At 51.6% G+C, this 21,656-nt stretch overlaps 1 protein-coding gene across 4 annotated transcripts in view; it reads right to left on the bottom strand.

Moving 5' to 3' along the window:
* Positions 1-630: 630 nt before the first annotated feature.
* The window catches only part of CYP46A1 (cytochrome P450 family 46 subfamily A member 1), a 33,245-nt gene continuing 12,219 nt past the window's right edge, over positions 631-21,656 (bottom strand). For all 4 annotated transcript variants that reach the window (XM_082387731.1, XM_082387730.1, XM_082387732.1 and 1 more), the window contains 12 exons: positions 19,872-19,945; positions 19,311-19,397; positions 13,894-14,032; positions 13,100-13,210; positions 11,359-11,509; positions 11,119-11,181; positions 8,975-9,047; positions 6,469-6,553; positions 5,711-5,821; positions 2,401-2,489; positions 1,557-1,623; positions 631-1,364 (listed from right to left, as the gene is read on the bottom strand). In XM_082387731.1, coding sequence (XP_082243857.1) covers positions 1,194-1,364; positions 1,557-1,623; positions 2,401-2,489; positions 5,711-5,821; positions 6,469-6,553; positions 8,975-9,047; positions 11,119-11,181; positions 11,359-11,509; positions 13,100-13,210; positions 13,894-14,032; positions 19,311-19,397; positions 19,872-19,945 — 1,221 coding nt within the window. In that variant the 3' untranslated portion in view covers positions 631-1,193. The remainder of the gene's footprint in view (positions 1,365-1,556; positions 1,624-2,400; positions 2,490-5,710; positions 5,822-6,468; positions 6,554-8,974; positions 9,048-11,118; positions 11,182-11,358; positions 11,510-13,099; positions 13,211-13,893; positions 14,033-19,310; positions 19,398-19,871; positions 19,946-21,656) is intronic.

Consider the following 21,656-nt stretch of genomic DNA (forward strand, 5'->3'; position numbering starts at 1 on the left):
GAAGACAAACTCCCGAGTGCTGAAGGAGAAACAGGCCCTTTCCCTTGGACAGGCCCAGAGGACATGGCGGGTCCCGTATTTCCTGCCCCTCGGCCACCCCTCAGCCCCGAGGACGAAGGGAAGGCTTCCTCACCCACCCACTGCTGCGAGGGTTACAGTCTCAGCACCTGGGCCCCAGCAGCCTCCTCCGCCCAGGTCAGGAGGGGCAGCCCTGTGCCAGCAGGTGCACAGGTGCAGTGGGTGTGAGGCCAGGCGTCCACACTCAGCTCCACCAAGCTGCCCCCAAGAGAGATCCTGGGGGCTCCAGCCTATGTGAGGCCCTCTGGAGTGTCAGTGGCCTTGTTGGGAGTAGACTAGACCACACAGGCCCCAGGGACCCCGACCCTCTCAAATCAAGCTCTCAAAACTGCCCACAGTCCCAGCCTCACCCCCCAGGAGCATGGCCTTGCACATAACACGGGACCCTCGTGGGAACCTGGGCTGTCTTCTCCCGACGTGGCATTGTCTGGGCATCTCCAGGGGCAGCTTCCAGACCTGCATCAGCCCTTAGGGAGATCAACCTCAACAAGGCACCCATTTTGCAGATGAGAAAATGGAGGCCAGAGCGCCCTGGCCTGGTCTGGCCGTTCATTCATGCAGTCAACACATTTATTTATTGAGCATCGACTCTGTGCCAGGCCCTGGGTGGGCACAGGGGGCTCAGAGGTGAATCACACGCAGTCCCTGCCCTTGAGGCACTCACAGCCTGGCAGGGCAGTTGGTCACATCGAAGGACACTCATGATACAGTGTGGTCAGTGTGGTGCTAGAGGTAGCACAGGTGGCCAAGGGAGCACAGAGGAGGGGGCCCTGGCCCAGCCGGGGGGTGGCAAGGGGGGCTTCCTGGAGGAGGTGACACCTGAAGAGGGCTTTAGGGAGTGAGCAAGAGTTAGGGTGTCTGGCAGAGGGCGTGGCCTGTGTAAAGGGGTGGGGGGAGACAACAGCACATCTGGGCGGCAGCTGGGAGATGGCAGGCGCTGGTCCAGGAAGGGCAGTGGAGTTAGCAGGGGACGGGGAGCTCTCAGGGCTGTGAAGCAGGTGGCGGTGGGCAGAGGGCCCGCTGGGAGCCAGTGTGGAGGGCGCTCCTGGGGAAGAGGGCAGGGGAACAGCGTGGGCACGGCCCTGGCGGAGGAGTCCAGTCCTGCCCGGGGCCCCTCAGCAGGGCGGGGGCGGGGGCGCAGGCTGCCAGCCCCGAGGCTGCAGGGTGCACAGCACAGGGTCCAGCGGCTTGAGCGTGGCCTGCTCCAGCAGCCTGAATCGCTGCCCGGGCACCAGCCGGAACTCCAGCCTCTGCAGCAGCTTGGCCATGACCACCTTCACCTCCATCTGTGCGCGGGGGGGCGGGGTGGGGGGGTCAGTGGCGTGAATGAGGGAATAAGCAGCAAGTGCCACAGCTGCCTGGGTCCCCAGCCCCCAGCCCCCAGCCCAGGGACCCAGAGCAGGGCTCTGAAATGCTTCCCGGACAAGACGTCACCCCGCAGTCACTTCTGGGCAGAAACCCCAGCGCTGGCCCCCTACCTGAGCAAACTGCTGCCCAATGCAGGAGCGGGGTCCCAGGGAGAATGGGAAGTAGGTGAACTTCGGCCTGCGTGCGGGGAGAGAGGCGTCAGGAGGCAGCCCCGCAACAGTCGTGACAAAGCCATCCTTGTGATGACCGGCTTTGGGCCAGGGCTGGTTTTCGAACATGCTAAAGACATCAACAGCTGACTCGGCTAAGCTCTGGGTCTGCATTGTCTCATTTTATCCTCCTTTGAGCCTTCCGGAAGGAGCTGTTATTATTCCCATTTCACAGATGGAGGAACTGAGGCTCAGAGAGGCAAAGCAACACCCCCAAGGTCCTACGTCACTTACTCCACTTATTCAGCCGGTCGCATGCCCAGCTCTGGGCAGTCTGGGTCTGGACTCAGGCGTCTGTCCCCTGAGCCTGGCTCTCCTCCCCACCACTGCTTCAGTACTTGAAACCATTCACTCCCACAGCCACCTCTAGAGGGAGCCGTCGGTATTCCCATTTCTCAGATAGGAGCATCAAGGTGTGGGGGGGGCGGGGATGCAGTCACTTGCCCAAGTCACAGGCCTTCCCAGTATAAGGGACTGGTTGTGAGCACAGACTTTAAAACCAGTCTGAGCTGGGCTCAAACCTTGGTTCTGCCCCTTCCTGGTTGTTCATCTTTGTGCAAGTTACCTAACCTCTCTGAGCCGTGATTTCCTCCCTGTAAATGGGGGCAGAGTGGGGTTCACGACTCCCTCGCAGTGATCTGGAAGGCTATGTAGGCTCAGTGAGCACAGGCAGCTCAGACCAGAGGCCACGGGGACCATCCTCCCACCAGGTCTCCACTTGTGGACAGTTTGAAGAGAGACTTACTTGGGTGCTTTGGGGCTGAAGCGATCTGGGTTGAAAGTCAGCGGGTCCTCAAAGTATGTGTCCATTCGCCCCATGACATAGGTGCTGAACTGCCGGGCAGAGGATCTGCTTGTCTCTGGCTCCGAGGATGGGTCCCCTCGCACCTCCCCCACCTGCTGCAGTCACCCAGTGGGGAGACTCGGAGCAGAGTACCCCCTCCCGCACTCCCCACCCCTGCTCTACTCCACCTGCCCATCTCCCCACCCACACATCTCCCCACCCATCTCTCCACCTGGCCATCTCTCCACCTGCCCATCTGGACCAGTGTGGAATTCCACTGGCCCCTGAAAAGTCTCTAAGAGGAAGAAAGGGGGCAGCCCAATATGCTGCCGACCAGCTGGGCATGCTACATCATCCCATGCTTGACCTCACCCTATGGGGGAGCTACAATTATCCCCATTTTACAGATGAGGAAACTGAGGCTCAGAGGTTCATGACTTGCCTGAAGTCACCTGGCAAGTAAGCGGCCAAAATGAGATGCAAACTCAGGTCTGCTGCGAGGCCATCTTTCTCTAGATTCCTGAGAGCTGTTATTATTCAAAGTTTCTCTTCAGCACAAGGCTTGCTTCAGCGGGGCGGGAGTGGGGGAGCCGCAGAGCCCCCACTAGCCTTTCACCTGCACACCTGGCGCCTCCTGATTGAAGTTGATGCTCCATGCCCCGGCCCCCAGGGGCCATTCATGCCCCATAACTTGGGCCCTGGGTGCTGACCTTTGCACAAAGTGTCTCCCCAAGCCCTTGCTGCCCCTGGTTCTCTGTGTGAGAGCCCAGAGCATCCAGGGCTGGAGGGGGGACCTGGAGCTGAGTGGGAGCATAAGATCAGGAGGGGTCTAAGGTCAGCAAAGGGCGCCTACTACGTGCCAGGGGTTTTTGCCAGACACGTGATGTACATTATCCTGTATTATCCTGTTGACTCAGGTACCATTATCCCCATCTTACAAGGATGGTACTGAGGCCTGGAGGTTCAGGGTCTTCCCTGAGTTAACCCAGCCAGCAGTGAGCAGGGCCGGGATTAGAGCCTGGGTCTGCCGACTCAAGGTCCATGGGGTTGCACACGTGGGTGGAGAGTCAGCCCCAGGGCCTCGCCCTGCCAGATGTAAGGGCATTCTGAAGAGATGGTCATTAAGGCAGGTGGTATTGGTGCAGGATGTTTTTAAAAAAAAAAAAGTACAGATACGGAATTCCCTGGCGGTGCAGTGGTTAGGACTCCATGCTCTCACTGCTGAGGACCCAGGTTCGATCCCTGGTCTCGGAACTAAAATCCCACAACCTGCATGGTGTGGCCAAAAAAAGAAAAAAAAAAAAGCACACATGGATGAAGCTTTGATACGTGCTGGAGAGGGCTTGGCAGAGCCCTGGGGAAGGGAGACTCAACAGGTGGGACTGGAGCACGTCTTTCTCCTTTGTAAAAATAAACATAGGTTCTATCTGGGGCTGAACTGCATCCCCCTAAAATTCATAAGTTGAAGTCCTAACTTCAGAATGTGACTGTATTTGGAGATAGGCTCTTTAAAGAGGTAATTAAGTTAAAATGAGGTCACTGGGGCCCTTAATCCAGTATGACTGGTGTTCTTATAAGAAGAGGAGATTAGAACACAGACACACACAGAGAAGAAGCCATGTGAAGATGGAGGGAGAAGATGGCTGTCTGCAAGCCAAGGAGGGAGGCCTCAGAAGAAACCAACCTGCTGACACCTAAATCTTGAACTTCTGGCCTCCAGGACCATGGGAAAATAAATTTCTGCTCTTTAAGCTACTGTGTCCGTGATGCTTTGCAATAGTAGCCTCAGCAAGCACAGACCCTTACCTCACACCATACACAAAATCAATTTCAGTTAGATAAGAGCTTAACTTTCAAAAGTGTAAAATGGTAGAAGACAATGTAAGTGAATACTCTTCTGACTTCAAAGCAGGGAAGAATTTCTTAAACAAGACAAAACAAGATAACTAACCACTAAAAAATTTAAGAACGTCAGATCATTAAAAACAAAGACAAACCACGTATCTAGAGATGACATTTGCAACACATCTACCTGATAAAACATTAACATGTGAATTTGTAAAGACAACTCTACATAATAGTAAGAAAAGACAAACGACCCAAGAGAGGGAAATGAACAAACACCTCACAGAAGAGGAAAAACAGTGTAGGGCTGCCCAACCTCACCAGTAATCGGGAAAGTGCACATCAAGACCACAGCAAAATACTTTCCTTACACTTACTGGACTGGCAAAAAATAAGAAATTGGCCCCTACTAAGTGGTGAGGCAGATAAGGAACAGACTCTCTCTTAACACCACAAGGGAGCGTCTGAACTGGAAAAGCCACTTTGGAAAATAATTTGGCCCCAGTTTATAAAGTTGATCAGTCATCTGTCTTACAACCCAGCCCTCCCACTCCTGGGCACACACCCAAAAAACACATTTGCACATTGCATCAGGACACAAGGACAGGAAAGCTGACAGCAGCAGCTGTGCTCATGATGGCAACAAACTGGGACCCTCTCAAATGCCTGTTGACCCCGGAATCGATGTGCAATAGTGCAACTCACACGGCAGAATATTACACAGCAGTGAAAACTGATGGCCTACAGCCACACGTGGAAATCTACACTATCTTAATTGACATTGTACTGAGTCACAAAGCAAGTCCTAAGACATATTATTGTGTGGGCGTGCACACACACGAAGGCGAGGGAATGGTAAGCACAAAATTCAGGAGAGTGACAGCTTTTGGAGGGAATCAGGAGAATGATGCGTACGTAGGTGGTTACGTTCTAGTTTTGGGGGCAGGTGGTGGGTTTGGGGAGGTCATTGTGCATGAATGGAGCCTGAATGAATGAATGAATGAGGAAACAGCCAGAGGAACAAAATGTAAAGGAGAACAGGGGGGAGAAAGTCAACCTCAGTGGGAGGAGGGGCCATGGAGAGAGAAGGAACTGGGGCAAATTTGGGCCAGCTCTGAAACTCGGCACATCCCATTCTGCCTCTTGCTGGTTGTGTGACCTCAGGAAAGTAACTTAACTTCTCTGAGCCTCAGGCAGCCTCAGCTGTAAATGAGGCACCTCCCTTTTAGAATCATCCGCTGTAATCTTACACTGGACAGTGGGGTGGGGAGAGAAAATTCATCACAGGGTTATGGTAGGACTCAAACAAGAATGCACGGGGCGGCCAGGGAGGATAACGGGGTCACGGACTTCGGAGGAGTCCCTGACCTCAGCGGACAGCCCCGAATTGGCCAGCTGGGGGCAGGCAGGCAGGGCCCCCACGCACCAGGAGCGGGGTGTTGCCGGGGACTCGGACCCCATCGATCAAGGTCTCCTCCTCCAGCAGACGAAAGGTGCCCCACGCTGGCGGGTACAGCCTCAGCGACTCTTTGAGGACCTGCAGACACCACACGGGGAGATAACGAGAGACGTCAGGAGACCCCATGGAAAGTGCCAGAAGCATGTCCCGGACGCATCTCTGCTCCATTTCATGGTGCTGAATGTGCACCCACGGCCGAACTGGGTCCCTGACCCCTGCAAGGTCAGCCTCATCTGCGTGTCCAACCCCTCATGTGACAGAAGGAGAAACCAAGGCCCAGAGGAGGGGTTGTGCAAAGGCACAGTGCCAGAGACCAGACCAGACCAGAGACCAGAGCCAGGCCTCCCTCTAAACCAGGGCTCCCACCATCCGAGGACTCCGGCAGCTCGAGGAAGGCCTCCTCCTGTGCTGTGCTGGGGGCTGGAGGTGGGTTCTGCTGAGCTTGGCCCCCAGCTGGGAAGCCTAATGCTTGTGGAACCCAGGCCTAACTGGGCTGGTTTCCATACTGGAATCCCCTGGGAAACCTTAGCCATGCTGGGTCCCGCCGCCAGCGACTCAGTATCATTGGCCTGGAGCAGCCTAGACATGGCAATTTTTTAACCTCCCAGGGGATTCTCAGGTGCAGCGACGTTCGAGAACCCCTGTACTAGAGGGTTCAAGGAGGCAGCAGGTCTGGTCGATGAACTGTCTACCTCTGCCCAGAAGCTTCTCCCCCATCCCCACACCTGGGACAGGTATTGCAGTCTCCCCAGGTCCTCGCAGTCAAGGTGCCTCTTGGAACCGATGACCTCGTCCACCTCGGCCTGCAGCCTGTCAGTCAGACAAAGACAAGTTCGTCTCCAAGGAGAGATGCCCCACGTTAGTTTTAAGAAGGGCAGGATGGGAGGAAACGTGAAGAGAGAGGCCTGGGGCTTCCCCGCTGCACACATTGCCCCCCAGCCCCCGTTCTTGAAGGAACCTCCATGTCCAAACGCAGACGCCCAGGCAGCTGGGAACTACGTTCCAGGCCCTTAAAACATTCACCCGCTGTGTGTGCTGCTCGGAATCGGCTGTAGGAAACAAACCACCACAGAACAAGGTCTTTGCACAAAGATGCCTATTTCAGCCCAGTTCACAGCAGCTGGAAACAGCAGAAGGAGCGATGCAGGGATGCAGGTACAAGCCTTAGGACGCGCACCGTTAGAATAATGTGCAGCCGTAAAGGTGGACCTGGACCACTTTCCGCCCATGACGGGGGCTTTTGTCAAAAGACAGAAAATAACAAGTGCTGGTGAGGATGTGGAGAAATCGGAGCCCTTGTGCACTGCTGGTGGGGATGTAAAGTGGTGCAGCTACTGTGGAAAACGGTATGGAGGCTCCTCAAAAAGTTAAACACAGAACTACCTTGTGATGCAGCAATCCCACTTCTGGGTAGATGGGTCTCAAATAGATATTTACACACCGACGTTCACAGCAGCACTATTCGCAATAGCCAAAAGGTGGAAGCAACCCAAGTGTCCACTGATGGATGAATGGATAAACAAGATGTGGTCCATACATACAAGGGAGTATCACTCAGACTCAAACGGGAAGGGCATCCTGCCACTTGCTGCCACACGGATGAACCCTGAGGACATTACGCTGAGCGAAACAAGCCAAACAAAAAGGACAAATACACTATGATTCCACTCATATGAGGTCCCGAGAGGAGTCGGATTTCTGGAGACAGGACGTCAAATGGTGGTTGCCAGGGGCTGGAGGAAGGGAGGCGGGGAGTGAGGAGTTTTAGTGTTTAACGGGGACAGTTTCCGTTTGGGATGCTGAAGTGTTCTGGGGATGGATGGTGGTGAAGGATGGTGGTGACAGATCCACAACAGTGTGAATGTACTTAATGCCACTGAACCGTACACTTGAAAATGGTTTAAATGGTAAATTTTATTATATATATGATATTATATATGATATATATATGATATACATATATACACATAGACACAATATTAAAAAAAAAAGAACTTGGGAAGAGGTTGCAAAAATGTGGGGCAATCCTGTGATAATATACATGGCAAAATTCAGTAATTAATCATGAACTGTCACTGAGTGGATGGGGGCACCACAGGTGGATTTATTATTATAATTATAATCATTATTTTAACTTTTCTGCTTTTTTCCAAATTTTTAATAAATACTATTACGTATTTTTAAACACCAATAAGCGACAGTTGACCCTTGCACAACGCAGGAGTTAGGGGCACCGACCCTCCGCACAGTCAAAAATCCGAGTATAACCTTACAGTTGGCCCTCCGTGTCCGTGGCTCCACATCCACGGATTCAACCAACTGCGGATCGTGTGGTGCTGTAGCAGGTATTTAGTGGAAAAAATCCATGTGTAAGTGGACCCGCACGGTTCAAACCCTTGTCGTTCAAGGGTCAACGGTGTTATATTCTCAGGCAATCGTTCAATCTGCCCTTTCCTGCCGGTGATGACAACCGTTGCTCTCGTGGACCCTTCCCCATGTCCACGGAGGTCCCACCCCCAAGCCTGTTGGCGGCATTTGCAGAGCGCTCTTACATTTAGCTCAGCCCGTCTGTGCAACCGTCCTTGAGGGACACTGTTTGTATTTAAGGAAACCAATGGCCCAGCTCAAATGCCATCTCCCCAGCGATGCCCTCCTTTGTCTTGCCAGGTGCAGACAAGCGCTCCCTCAGCACTTTGCTTGGAATTCTGTTCAGTCCTCAGTGCCAGCCCCTGGCCAGGCCCTGAGTACATCTTGGGAGGGAAAGAGCCACGTCCCTGCCCTCTTGGAGCTTCTGGTTTCATGACTGAAATAGACTCAAAGCAAACAGTCCCAGGAGAAAACGCATCTGTGAGCTGGGAGGAGGCTAGGAGGGGAAACAGAGTGGATGCTTCAGGGGTCTAAGAAGGCTTTTGAGGAGCGGGAAGAGGAAGGGGGAGGAGGAGGAGGGTGAGGAGAAAGTGGGAAGTGGAGAGGGAGGGGAAGGAGGAGGGGGAGGGGAAGGGGAAGAAGAAGGGGGAGGAGGAGGAGTGGGAATTCTCCAGGAGAAAAGCAGGAAGAGGAGCTTCTAGAAGTAGGAACAGCACGTGCAAAGACCCTGGGGTGAAGGGAAGCAGGACACATTGGAGGGGGCTCAGCCATGGGAGATGGGAGCAGGTGGTCCTCTAGGAACAAGACATCAGATAAACCCCTTCACCAACGTCAAGGGGAGCCCCCCATCTCCCCTCTTCGTACCTCGCCAAGATCTCCGGCTGGCGCGACAGCTCCATCACTGTGAATGCCAGGTGATTGGCAGAAGTCTCGTGACCTGCGGGAAAGGAGGAGAGCGGAGGCTCCACAAGGCCTACAGGGCTGCCGCTGGCCCAGCCTGCCTGGCCTCTGAGACCCCAAGCCCCTGGTGGTAGTTCAAGCCCTCACTTCTCTCCCTTGGCTGAGCCAGACGTACAGATACGAGGGAGACACCTGTCCACCTCCGCATTCCTGGTGCCACCTATGTTGTCAAAGAAATGGCCTTCGCTCCATGCATCAGTGTCTCACACCCTAAAAGCCCCTTGCTGCAACCATCCTTGTGCCTTGCCTGGCCTGGAGGGATATTCGTCCCCATTTTGCAGAAGAGCAAGCTGAGGCTGAGAGGAATGTGTCCCTCTTAGGTCACACAGCGGGAGGAACAGAGCTAGGACTCAAGTCAAGCAAAGCTTTCAAGCCCAAAGCCCATGGACCTGCGGGCACCAGCCCCTGAGGTCTGAAGAGGGTGCATCTCCTGTCACGCGGACCGACTTCCCAGGTGGAGAGGGCGGATTCTGGGTTCTGGCAGGATCTGGTCAAGTTGATAGCATCAACCCCACCCCCGCCCCAGTTGGCCAGGGAGGGAACTGAGTTGCACCACTTTCCTCTAAAGGGGTAGGGCGCTTAACAGGTGGCAACCACTGCTAGCCAGGGGGCCCCAGGGGCTGCTCGAATGCAAGAGAAGGGCCTACACCTTCCAGCAAGTAGGTGCTGGGAAGGAGGTCCAGCTGCTCCCAGGGCTGGAATGTGGGCAAGTCACGGCCAGGGGACCGCACAGGGGAGGCCGGGGAGGGGAATCAGAAGTGGCCGGAAGTCCCAGCCTGGCCCTGGCTCTGCACTGCCAGCAGTGACTCAGTTTCCTCAAAGGACAACGGGAGGAGAGACACAGCTGTCCTCTGCCCGGCCCCTTGCGGTAGGGGCACAGGGCTCGTGGTGGGCTGTGAGGAGGACATGAGGGGAGTTATTAAACCCCCACTGGAAGGCTGGACGGACATCCCCATTTTACAGATGAGCAAACTGAGGCCCAGGCTACAGAGCCGGCCTATGGAAGAACCACATCCAGGACTCGGGCCCCTGGCTCACAGCATGAAGACCAGCCAGCCTTCACTCAGAAAGCACTTTATCATGTGCGGAGGACGGTGCCCTGAAGTCCTGCTCCGGTCCCACTGCTCCAGGTCTCCCGGGCTATCTGTGAATGTGACCCCCACCTGGAGGGCCCTCTTCCACGCCGTCCACGTGGCAGACCCCCTCCTCCTTTGTGACCCTCTCGCAGGGGAGGCAGGCTTCCTCCTCTGAAAATCCACTGCCCAGCAAGGCAATTCTGTCTGTCTGTCCACCTCCACCATCAGACTATGAAGTATCCCTCATCCTGTTCATCTCTATATTCCCTGTGCCTGGTCTTCGTTCATTTCATCTGATCTTTATGGGTACCTACGACACTGGGCCCTGGGAATACACAGGTGAGCAAAACAACATAACCCCTGGCTCACCGAGCATGCAATCTGCTGGGGGAGACAGATCTTATCGAATTACACCAATAAACATACGACTTAACACTGTGAGATGTGTGGGCAGAGAGGAGCTCTGGGCGCCATGGAGAGCTTCTAACAGGGGCCTGATGAGTCTGGGCAATCCCTGAGGGCTTCCGTGAGGAAGAGACACCTAAGGGATTGCTGAAGGGTGAGGAGAAGTCTTCCAGGTGAAGGACAACGCTCAAGAAATATTTGATGAGCAAATGAATAAAGTTGCTCAGCACATCTTCTGGTGCTAGTCTACGGAAGGCCTCCGCATAAATTTTGAGTGAGGCAGAGCCTTGAATTCAAGTGGCCAACCTCTCCTGAGCCCAGAAAGGCAGCTTCACAAATCCTCACAATCGCCAGCTCCAGAACCAGGTGGGACGCCACCAAGAGAGCCTCCTGGGCCTCGCCAAGCTAAGAGAGAGGGCATCTGCTCCCCTCACCCCAGCCCCCCAGTTCCGCAGCCAACTCCGCTCAGACTGTCTAAGAAGATCTCTGAGCCAGCGTTTAAGCCATCCACGGTCCCCTTCACTCCTGCAAAGCTCTGAACCTTTGGTGACTCCTGAAGCTACAAACCAGCAATGAAGAAGGTGACGAAGTTGTCCAGCAGAATCTCGTCGTCCTGGGCCCCCTCTTCAGCTGAAAGACAAGGCGAGTCTCAGAGCCCCAGGAGTAGATGCCGCCTGGGACACTAAGAATCCTGGTCTCCTCCCCACTCCCCGCTCCCCTAGAGCCAGACAGAACCAGCTGGAGTCAACAGATGGGGGGCACTCCCGCTGCCTGGCCCTCCCAAGGCCCTCGAGGGAGCCCTGGCACCTTTGAGAATCTGTGTGAGGATGTCAGCAGGCACGTCCTCCCCCCTCTGCAGGGCCTCCCGGCGGCGCTGGACCCAGTCCTTGCCAACCTGACGCAGGAAACGCACGCTCTCCCGGACCTCGCGAAGCTGCTTCCACTTCCCCGGCATAAACTGAATGAGAGTTCCAGCTCAGCGTGGTGGACTGAACACACACTTCCCCTCTCCCCTGTCCCCCCAACTCCAAAATGACGTCAGAAATCCACAGCGGCACCGGCAAGCTGGGAGGGTGAAAGAATGTGAGAACATTCTAGAAAAGATCAAGTAGCCAGGAGACTTTATCAGAATGGTGGGCTATGGGGAATTCTCTGGCGGTCCAGTAGTTAGGGCACTTTCACTGCCGGGGCCCCGGGTTCGATCCCTGGTCTGGCAACTAAGATGCCGCAAGCCACGTGGCCTAAGCCCAAGCACCGGCTTCCCCTTCCTGCCCCAAATCCCTAGAAATGATGGGAAAGATGCCTTAAAATAACCACAGAGCACTGGAAAATAAGAAGGGATTCCTGAAGGACGGAGGCAATTAGGATCACATCGAAGGAAGAAACTTCAGCCAGAGGGAAGTAGAGTGAAATTAACTGCTGAAAAGGTGGGGTGGCATCAGGGGACTCTAAGCTCAGAGTCTGAAGTCCCAGGGAATAGGAGGGGGCCCTGAGCATCTGTCTGGGAATCAACTCAAGTACTGTAGCCGAGCAGGACTCTATGGGGTCTTCCCAGAACAGTCCCCCCCCACCCCCATGTCCTCCACCTGCCTCTTGTCTATAGAAAAACCTTAGCCTCCTAGGCCTTCCCCAAGTTCCAAAGAGTGAATTTAATCAGAGAAGGGGTAAAATGCAGAAAGAAAGGAAAACAGTCCAGCAAGACAAAATAATAGTTTAACTATTAAACAAAGTCAAGGATCTTTAGTTCCTCCTCAAGGGCTACAGATAATATTCTGAGCCATGTCCTTTGAGCTGTTTTCCAGATACTGAAGCCCCCACCAGGTGGGAGAAATTAACTGTATGCTGCGCACCAGCATGTAGACCCCAGACTGTTTGGAACCAGAAGGTTGATGATGTTGACTCCTGATTACCTCACCACCAATTAATCAGAAGATTGTCCACAAACTAATCACATACCCACACCCTCCCCACACACCCCCCCCCCCACACCCCTGTCTTTAAAAACCTTTCCCTGAAAGCCTTCAGGGAGTTTGGGCCTTTTAAGCACTAGCTGCCTGGACTCCTTGCTTGGGGCCCTGCAGTAAATGTTGCACTTTCCCTCACCACAACCCAGTATCAATATATTGGCTTTACTGCACGTGGGCAAGCAGACCCAAGTTCGGTTTGGTAACAGTGCCACCTTTCCCCCTTCTTCTTCCTTCATGCCTGGAACAAGGAGGCGATAGCTGGATCTGCAGCAGCCATCTTATAACAATGAGGTGATGTGCTAGAGACAGTGGAACAGAAAGACAGAAAAATCCAGGAACATCTGACATTGTGGGGTCATCATTGCCATCCTGCTTCAGGATCATTTCACATGAGAGAAAGATTTACTCCTAATTTACTTAAACCACTTCGATTCTCAGCCTCTACTTTAGGGGATGTATGCAAATCCTAACTGATTTGAAAGTCACTTCAGACATATCAGAACTCAAAACCCATTCTGAAAAAAATCACAGGAGGAAGTTCTCCAGCAAATGAGGACAAGACAAGCTACGATGGCAGGTACCTTTGCCAGAGTGTTTCGGGATGCACTGATGCCCTCCAGGATCAGTTTCACTTTCCGGGACAGAGGCTTCTGGGCACCCAGCAGCATGCTGGTCTCCATCCCAAAAGCTGCCTGGGGGAGAGAGAAGGTCAAGGTCATGCGTGGGTGATGGGAGGATTGAAGAGCCAGGGCAGAGCCTGGGCTAAGGGCTGTGTGCATCATGTCATCGACTCCTTACAACAACCCATGATAATCCCGAACCTGTGGGATGTGGTAGGATTAAGTGGCACATAGTAGCCACTCAACAAACCTTGGCTTCCTTCCTTGACAAGATGCATTTCCCCTGAAATGCAGCCTTCCTTGTGTGTCTATTTCACACCCAGCTTCCCAGTGAATTGTTCAATGGTGACGACTCTTCACTCACTGTGCCTGAACTCCATCCTTAACCTGGGTTGGGGGTTATCTGGGCCACTGCTGAGACAGCCAGGGTGAAAAGTCAAGCAGTACCCCATGGGGGCTGCTGAGGGGGAGGGAGGCTTGGGCTGGGAGTCAGGCAGACCTGAGATCCAGTCCTAGTCCTGCCACCGACCAGCCAAAGGCCTGTCTCCGCATCTCTCTGTGTCCATTTCTAGAGACTGAGTTAGGTAGCTCCAACCTCACACTGCTGTTTTAAAAGTTCGAGGAGATAAAACAGATGACCCTCCCAGCCCAGAGAAGGGGCGGCTTATATGTGGAGATGCGGGGGGAGGGGAGGGAAGAAGTGCCCCCTGCCCGTGTGGCCCGCCCCACGCCCCACTCCGCCGTCCTCCCATCACCTTGGCCAGGATGTCCATGGTGGTGCAGGTCAGCATATCCTGCATGGACACCGGAGTCTGCCCATCCGCCTTGGCTTCCAGAATCTCCACCAGCTGCTCCGCTTTCTCATTGAATGTTTCCATCAAGCTAACCAAGGAGCTGAGGAAACAGCACAGACATCAGTGGCCACTGGGACCAGCCCAGAGCTGCGGACATCCTGTGCCCCCCTTTCTGAAGGGAGACCAGTGTGCAGAGTGGAGGTGGGGGCCCCTCCCAGCCTTTCTGGTCTCCCCTTAAGACCCAGCTCACAGGTTGGGGCTGCAGTAATCGAACTAAGCCTTGGAGTTCACCAGCCCCCTCCACTCAGGATGGCCACTGTCCCTTTACCTTTGTTTTAATGGTTTCACGGGTCCTCTGTTTGCCACTTGGCCCTTCAACTCTGACCCCAAGGAGACATGGCAATGTAGAAACTCCAGAAGACAGTGGGGAGGGAGGGAAGAAAGGCCTCTGGGGCTTCTTAGAGTCCATGAAGTTTCCCCTCCAACCTCTTGGTCGCACTGCCCACTCTCCTTACCTGCCCTGCCTGGGGCCACCATCTGCAGCCTTTTGTTATCCCATTTCACTCTCTGTCCTTGAGCAATCATAGTGCCCAACCCTACACAGAAATTAGTCCTCTGACCCAGAGCTCCCAGCCCACAGCGCCCCTGCCCCGGGACAGCTACCTGGCTTGTCTGCCTGGCATACAGCTTAGAAAGAGGTATGGAAGGATGTACTCCAAACTCACAAAAATGGTATCCCTGAGGGAGTGGAAAGGGGGGAAATTGTCCCTTTGTACATTACATATTTCTGAATTTTTACAAAGAGAAAGTGCTGCTTTTGAAATGAAAAGTCATTTTTAATGTTAGCAATCTGGGTAAAGGGTATAAGGGTGTTTTTTTCTCCTATTCTTATTCTTGAAACTTATCTAGCAATTTGAAATTATTTCCAAATAAGAGGTTTTAAAAAACAGTAAAAAGAGAAAATTGGGGAAGAGAAAAAAAAAAGAATAACTTTTTTAATTAGGAAAGACTATCCACTCTTCATTGCCAATCAGCCAGCCCTGTCCGTCTCCCAGCTCTAGCACAGGCCCCGGCATCTGTCTGGTCACTGCTGCTCCCACACCATGCTGGCTGCATGTCTTGTTCTCTGTGGCCCAGGCATATAATGAAAGCACCATTCGAATCTGTTCCCTTGCTCACCTAAAATGCTTTGAAGCACCCTGTTGTGAGGGAGGGGGAATCCTCACCTGGGCCCAGGAGGCTGTCTGCTCTTGTTCATTCCCGCCTGCAGCGTTGCCTTCCTGTTACAATGACCTGTTATCTTCTCCAAAGCCCAGTGCTCCTTCCCTTCTCAGGGCCTTTGCACATGTTGTCCCCTCTGCCTGAGCTGTCTCCCCTCCCACCCTCCATCCCTATGCCTCATAACACCTTAACATCTGCCCTCTCTCCAGGTGGACACCCAAATGCCACATCCTTAGGGAAATGTCTCTTAAGCCTAAGTAGTTCCAATATACGCTCCCATAGTACCCTTGACTTTTTTTTCATAACACTTACATGGTTTGCAAGTATATATTTATTTGCGAGATTCTTTGTAGTTGTCTTTTTTTAAAAAAAATCACATTCAAATTGACTATTTGGATCCCATGCACTGGTTACCACACCAGTACTGAATCCCTTGCAGCTACTGCAGATACAAAATATCGGACTGGAATGTTAGCGGTACAGTAAAATGCCAACCCCTTGTCTTTTATTTTTTTGCAGTTTTTAAACGTCTTTATTGGAGTACAATTGCTTTACAATGGTGTGTTAGTTTCTGCTGTATAACAAAGTGAATCAGCTATACATATACATATATCCCCATATCTCCCCCCTCTTGCGTCTCCCTCCCACCCTCCCTATCCTACTCCTCTAGGTGGTCACAAAACACTGAGCTGATCTCCCTGTGCTATGCGGCTGCTTCCCACTAGCTATCTATTTTACATTTCCTTGTCTTTTATGGAATGATTGGGACCAAGATTTTTCAGTAAAATTAATATCTAGAAAAGCAGAAACTGGCAGTTCATTCTCACGATTTTATTAAAAGTATATAATGATATTCTCTGTGGATAATGGCTGGAGATGAAACTCACCAGTGGTTCCTATTTTTTTCCTCAGTAGTGAATTCGGAATAACCAAGGGTCACTGACACTTTCATAAACACAGGAATCTCCCAAAACTCCTTTCATGCACCTTTGTGAATTTTGCATTTCCAGTAAAATAGTCATCTCTTAGCTGGTTACCTTATTGTGAAACTAAAAAATAAAAATATGTGGTGATGGTTGCACAACAATGTGAGTGTACTTAATACCACTGAACTGTACACCTAAAAATGGGCAAGATGGTACATTTTATGTTATGTGTATCTTACCACAATTAAAAAATTTTTAAATAAAAATGTGAAAGCACTTAATAAAATGTAAAGTGCAGTTCAAACGTGAGGTTCAGTGTGATGGAGAGGGTCAACCAAAACAGTGCTGCTGGAATTTATATCATGAGCACTGTGGGTGGCCATCTGGCTAGAATCTATGTCCTCCGATAACCTCAAAGCTTCCTGAGGGCGGGACCACGTCACCTTGGTTGGCCTTCATAACCCTGGCACTTGTCACAAGTATTCATTAAATAAATGCCTCCTTCTAGTCTATTCCTTTTATCATTCCTGGCAACTTTCCAGTAAGACCAAGACCATTCCATGCATTCATTCTATGGACATTCCTGGAGGGCTTGTGAAGTGCCTGGTGCCATGCTGGGTGCAGGGGTCCAGGAACAGGGTGCATCTTCTGCCTTCACGGACCCGAGGTCTAGTGAGGGAGGCAGACTGAATGAGAATCATTGCAGTGGACGTGACAGGAGCCATCATGGAGACATGAACTCAGTCTTGGAAGGTCAGGAAACACTTCCCCAAGCAGTGACATCTTAGCTGGGTATCAAAGGAGTCAGAGGAATTCCCTGGGGTAGCACAGAAGGCAGAGGGAATGGCAGCAACATAGGCAGAGATGCCAGAAAGAGCCCAGCGTTTCCAGAAAGGTGGAGGTGAGAGGGTCCAGATGTTGGAGGGGTCTCAGGGGCAGACTAAGGGGGAGTGAGGTCTGACCTTCATCTTTCAGATCACAGGGAGCCACTGAAGGCTTCAGGACAGAGGAGAGATGTGGTCAGATCTGAGTTTCAGTAAGATCTCTCCAGGGCGGTGAGGTGGATGCATTGGAGGAGGGAGACAGGAGGCAGGGAGGCCAGGGAGGAGGCTGTGATGAAAGTCTAGGTGAAAATGTTTATATGGTTGTCCACAGACTACATACAAAACAGTAACTTCACAGTGGAGAAGCCTGGAGGCTCCCTTAACCAAGGGAGCAGTTAACATCTCCAACAATGAGACAGATCAACACATGCTTCCAGATAACAATGCCCTAAGGAGGATACAACATTACTCCCAGGCCATTCCCACCAAAAAAGGCACAACCTGAGTGTAATTGAACAGAAATAGCAGACAAACAAAACTGAAGGATGTTCTATGAAATTGGCCTGTAATCTTAAGGTCAAGAAGTTTAAGGAAAGACTAAAAACTGTTCTAGAATGAAGGAGGCTAAAGAGATACGGTAACTGGGACTTCCCTGGTAGTGCAGTGGTTAAGAATCCGCCTGGCAATGCAGGGGAAGTGGGTTCGAGCCCTGGTCCGGGAAGATCCCACATGTCATGGAGCAACTAAGCCCGCGGGCCACAACTACTGAGCCTGCGCTCTAGAGCCCACAGGCCACAACTACTGAGCCCGCGTGCCACAACTACTGAAGCCCATGTGCTTAGAGCCCGTGCTCTGCAGAAAGAGAAGCCACCGCAATGAGAAGCCCATGCACTGCAGCGAAGATTAGCCCCTGCTCGCCCCAACTAGAGAAAGCCTGCGCACAGCAACGAAGACCCAATGCAGCCAAAAATAAATGAATTAATTTAATTAAATTATTTAAAATTAAAAAAAATAAAATAAAATAAAGAGATACGGTAACTAAACGTGACACATGGACCTGGATTGGATCCTAGACAAGAAAAAAAAGAGCTGTCATTACACAAGTGACAAAATTTGAATATGGATTATGGATTAGATAACAGTATTGGATGAATGTTAAATGTCCTCATTTTGATAACTGAACTGCAGTCATGTAAAAGAATGTCCATGTTCGTAGGAAATACACACAGAAGCATTTAAGGGAAGAGCTTACAATGTCTCCAACTTACTCTCAAATAATTTAAAAAACATGCACTATACAAAAATGTATATACATACACACACAGAGAGAAAATTATAAACATATTTGTATATACACATAAAGAAGAAATGACAAAACATATGGTGATTTAAACGATAAACAATAAGTGGATCTGGGTAAAAGATATACAGACGTCCCTTAGACTATTCTGACAATTTTTCTGTAAATTTGAAATTATATCAAAATAAAAGATTATCTTCCTCAAAATGTTAAACATAGAATTACCATATGACCCAGCAATCCCATTACTATATACCCAAGGGAAATATATCCACCCAAAAATGTTCATAGCAGCATTATTCGCAATAGCCAAAAAGTAAATACAACTTAAATGTCCATCAACCGATGAATGGATAAATAAAATGTGGTATGTTCATACAACGGAATCTTATTTGGTAATAAAAAGGAATGAAGTTCTGATACATGCTATAATGTGGATGAGCCTTGAAAATACTATGCTAAGTGAAATAAACCAGGCATAAAAGAAATGTTGTATGATTCCATTTATAAGAAACGTATAGAATATGAAAATCCATAGAGACAGAAATTAAATTAGTGGTTGTCAGAAGCTGCAGGCATTGACAGGAAATAAGGAGTGACTGATTAGGGGGGTGATGAAAATGTTTTAAAATCAACCGTGGTGATGGTTGTACACGTTTGTGAATATACTGAAAACCATTGCATTGTATCTGTAAATGGGTGAATTGTATTGTATTTGAATTATATCTCATGAAAACAGCTATTTTAAAAATAAAATGTTACCAAAAAATGAAAACTATAATAAATGAAAAATCCCAGACAAGGAGTGATGAGGTCTGAGCCAAGGGCGTTGCTGGGGGACAGGGACCCCACACCTCCAGTCATTGTGGTCATTCAGCTCCTGACGTTCACAAACTACCAGGGGGCCTCTCAGACTCCCACCCCGCTGGGTGTCTTGCTCTCTCTTTGACCAGTAATGTCGTGTCCTTCCTCTCTCCCTTCAGCCTGGGTGAAGGTGAAGCCCCTTCCAGTGAAGACTCGCCCTTGCCAAGCCCACCCAGGCTGGCAGCCCAGCACCGCCTCTGAGCAACCAGCCATGACCCCAGGCCTGTCTGCGGCCACACTCACCTCCGGCTGAAGGCCAGGTCCATGACCCTCCGCTGTTTGTGCCAGCGTTCATAGTCACATTCGGACACCAAGCCTTGGCCAAACAGCCTGTGGAAGAGACAAACGCTTGATGTGAGAAACGGGGTGAAGGAATGAGAACTGACTGCCTGACGGGGTCGGGTCACCTTTTGGGGTGATGAAAATGTTCTAGAACCAGACAATGGTGATGGTTGCACCACATGGTGAATGTAACAATGCCACTGAATTGTAATTCCAATGCGGTTAAAACGGTGAATTTTATGTGATGTGAATTTTACCTTAATACATACATACATACATAAGGGTGATTGTGGGCCCCAACCTCAGTGACCCCTGCATTCCCACCTGCCATCTGGAGGGGAAAGGACAAGAAGGAAGGTGCTGGTGACAAGAGCGGTGACCACCACGGATGGCCCCTGTTGTGCGCTTGGCAGCCAGGGTATTGGGACTTAATGCTACATCCAACACTCTGGACCCTGTGGACCCTCCACTTGCAGCCAGAGGCTCTCCTGGCCTCGCCCCAGAGCCCTCCTCGCGTCTTACCTCTCACCAAACACAGTCTGGATCGCGTGGTACATCTTGGAGTCCTTGTTGTACTTGGTTGACATCAGGAACTTCTAAACATCCCCAAAAAAACAACATGAGCTTGTGCACCCACGAGAGGCTGCAGAGGAGTAAGCAGTTTTCTTGTCTCTTAGGAAACACACCTCCAAATAATCACCCTGAGCTGAGTGCCAGCTACGGTGTGAATGCTCACATGAGTGATCTCACCTACTCCCTCCGGAAGTCCTGTCTTTCAGGGATGAGGAAAGTGGGGCACAGAGGGGTGAAGTGATTTTTTCCTGTGGTCACACAGCTGGGGACTGATGCAGGGTGGCTTCCTCACTCCAATGCCCACACTCAGGAGCTCACACCACGCCACCTTCCAAAGTGGCGAAAACAAGAAAAGGCCTGGGCTGCTCTGAAACCAGAGTGGGGAAGGGGAGAAGCCTGGTGGGAGGGCTTCTAGGACACAGGAGAGACACTCAGCACAGATTCAGTGTTGTTAGTGCCAATCCAGCCGTGGAAGTCAAGGAAGGCTTCCTGGAGGAAGGGTCCACTTCCTCACCAAGAGTGGGAGGGTAGCAACAGTAACACTAGCTAGCAGCTTTTGAGGCAGCACAGCCCAGGGGTTGACAGCTCAGGCTGTGGGTTCCACTGGCTTAAATCTGAATCTGGCTCAAATATTTCACTCCACCACTTGCCAACTCTATGACTCTGGGTGAGTTACTCACCTCCTCTGCCCCTGTTTCCTTATTTTACAAGATGGGATTCGGGAGAGTACCTGCCTGGTAGGGTTGCTGTGAAGAGAAAATTGTTTCTACGTGAAAAGTGCAGAGAATGGCACCTGGCACACAGCAGGTGCTCCATGAATGCCAAATGCACACCAGCATCCTAGAGCTCATTTAATGCCCAATCAACCCTAAGACGTGGGTGGTATTTTTATGCTCATCGTACATCTAGATGAAAAACGGAAGTTTAAAACTGGCCCAGGGTCACCACATCGTAAACGGTGGACATAGGATTTGAATCCAGGCAATTTGCTGTGGGGGTGGGGGGAGAGAAGGCTGTGATCCAGGCAGGGGAACCCCGGTCACATGGTGCATTCAGTCAGAGGAGTGGAGGTGTGGAGGCGGGGGAGGGGCAGCAGCAGGGGGCTGGAGGGGCTGCCGGGCCAGACCCCAGAAGCCTGCCCTGTGGGACGCTTGGCTTTACCCTGTGGGCACTGGGATGCAGTAAGGTGACATCTCTGCTATCCATTAATCCCAGGGGCTGCTGGTGACTGTGGACTTAGCTCCTGGGAATCTAAGCCAAATTTTCAGCTCAAAGGAAACCCCAGAAATGTTGACTTCAGGTCACAAGCCACATCCTGGGGACCCCACCCCTACCCAAAAACTGCCATTTGTAAACCAAGTTCTGTCACTATCCTACTCCTGCTGGTTTCCTCTTCTGCAAAAAGACCGTGGCAGTAAAGGCCCACCTCCCAGGCCCTACTCAAATACCTCTGAGTAGTCCAAGGTCTGTGCCAGCCCTTCCCAACCTGAACTGAGGAGCCCCCCGAGGCAGAACAGCCTCAGCACAGTCTCTGACCAGGGTCCCCACAGCCTGCTGTCCCTGGAACTACAGATCCTTTGTTTGGCCCAGTGAGTTGGGCTCTGGGACATGAGGGATGCACAGGGAACCCCCAGCACCTTGCTGCCTTCTCCTGTTGCCCATTCTGACAGTGCACTTCTGCCCATGGAGGAGTAACTGCTAGGCACTTTCCCTCCGGCCATAAACAGCCAGAAA

Source organism: Balaenoptera borealis, assembly GCF_965194805.1.
Source record: "Balaenoptera borealis genome assembly, chromosome: 3".
NCBI lineage: Eukaryota > Metazoa > Chordata > Mammalia > Artiodactyla > Balaenopteridae > Balaenoptera > Balaenoptera borealis.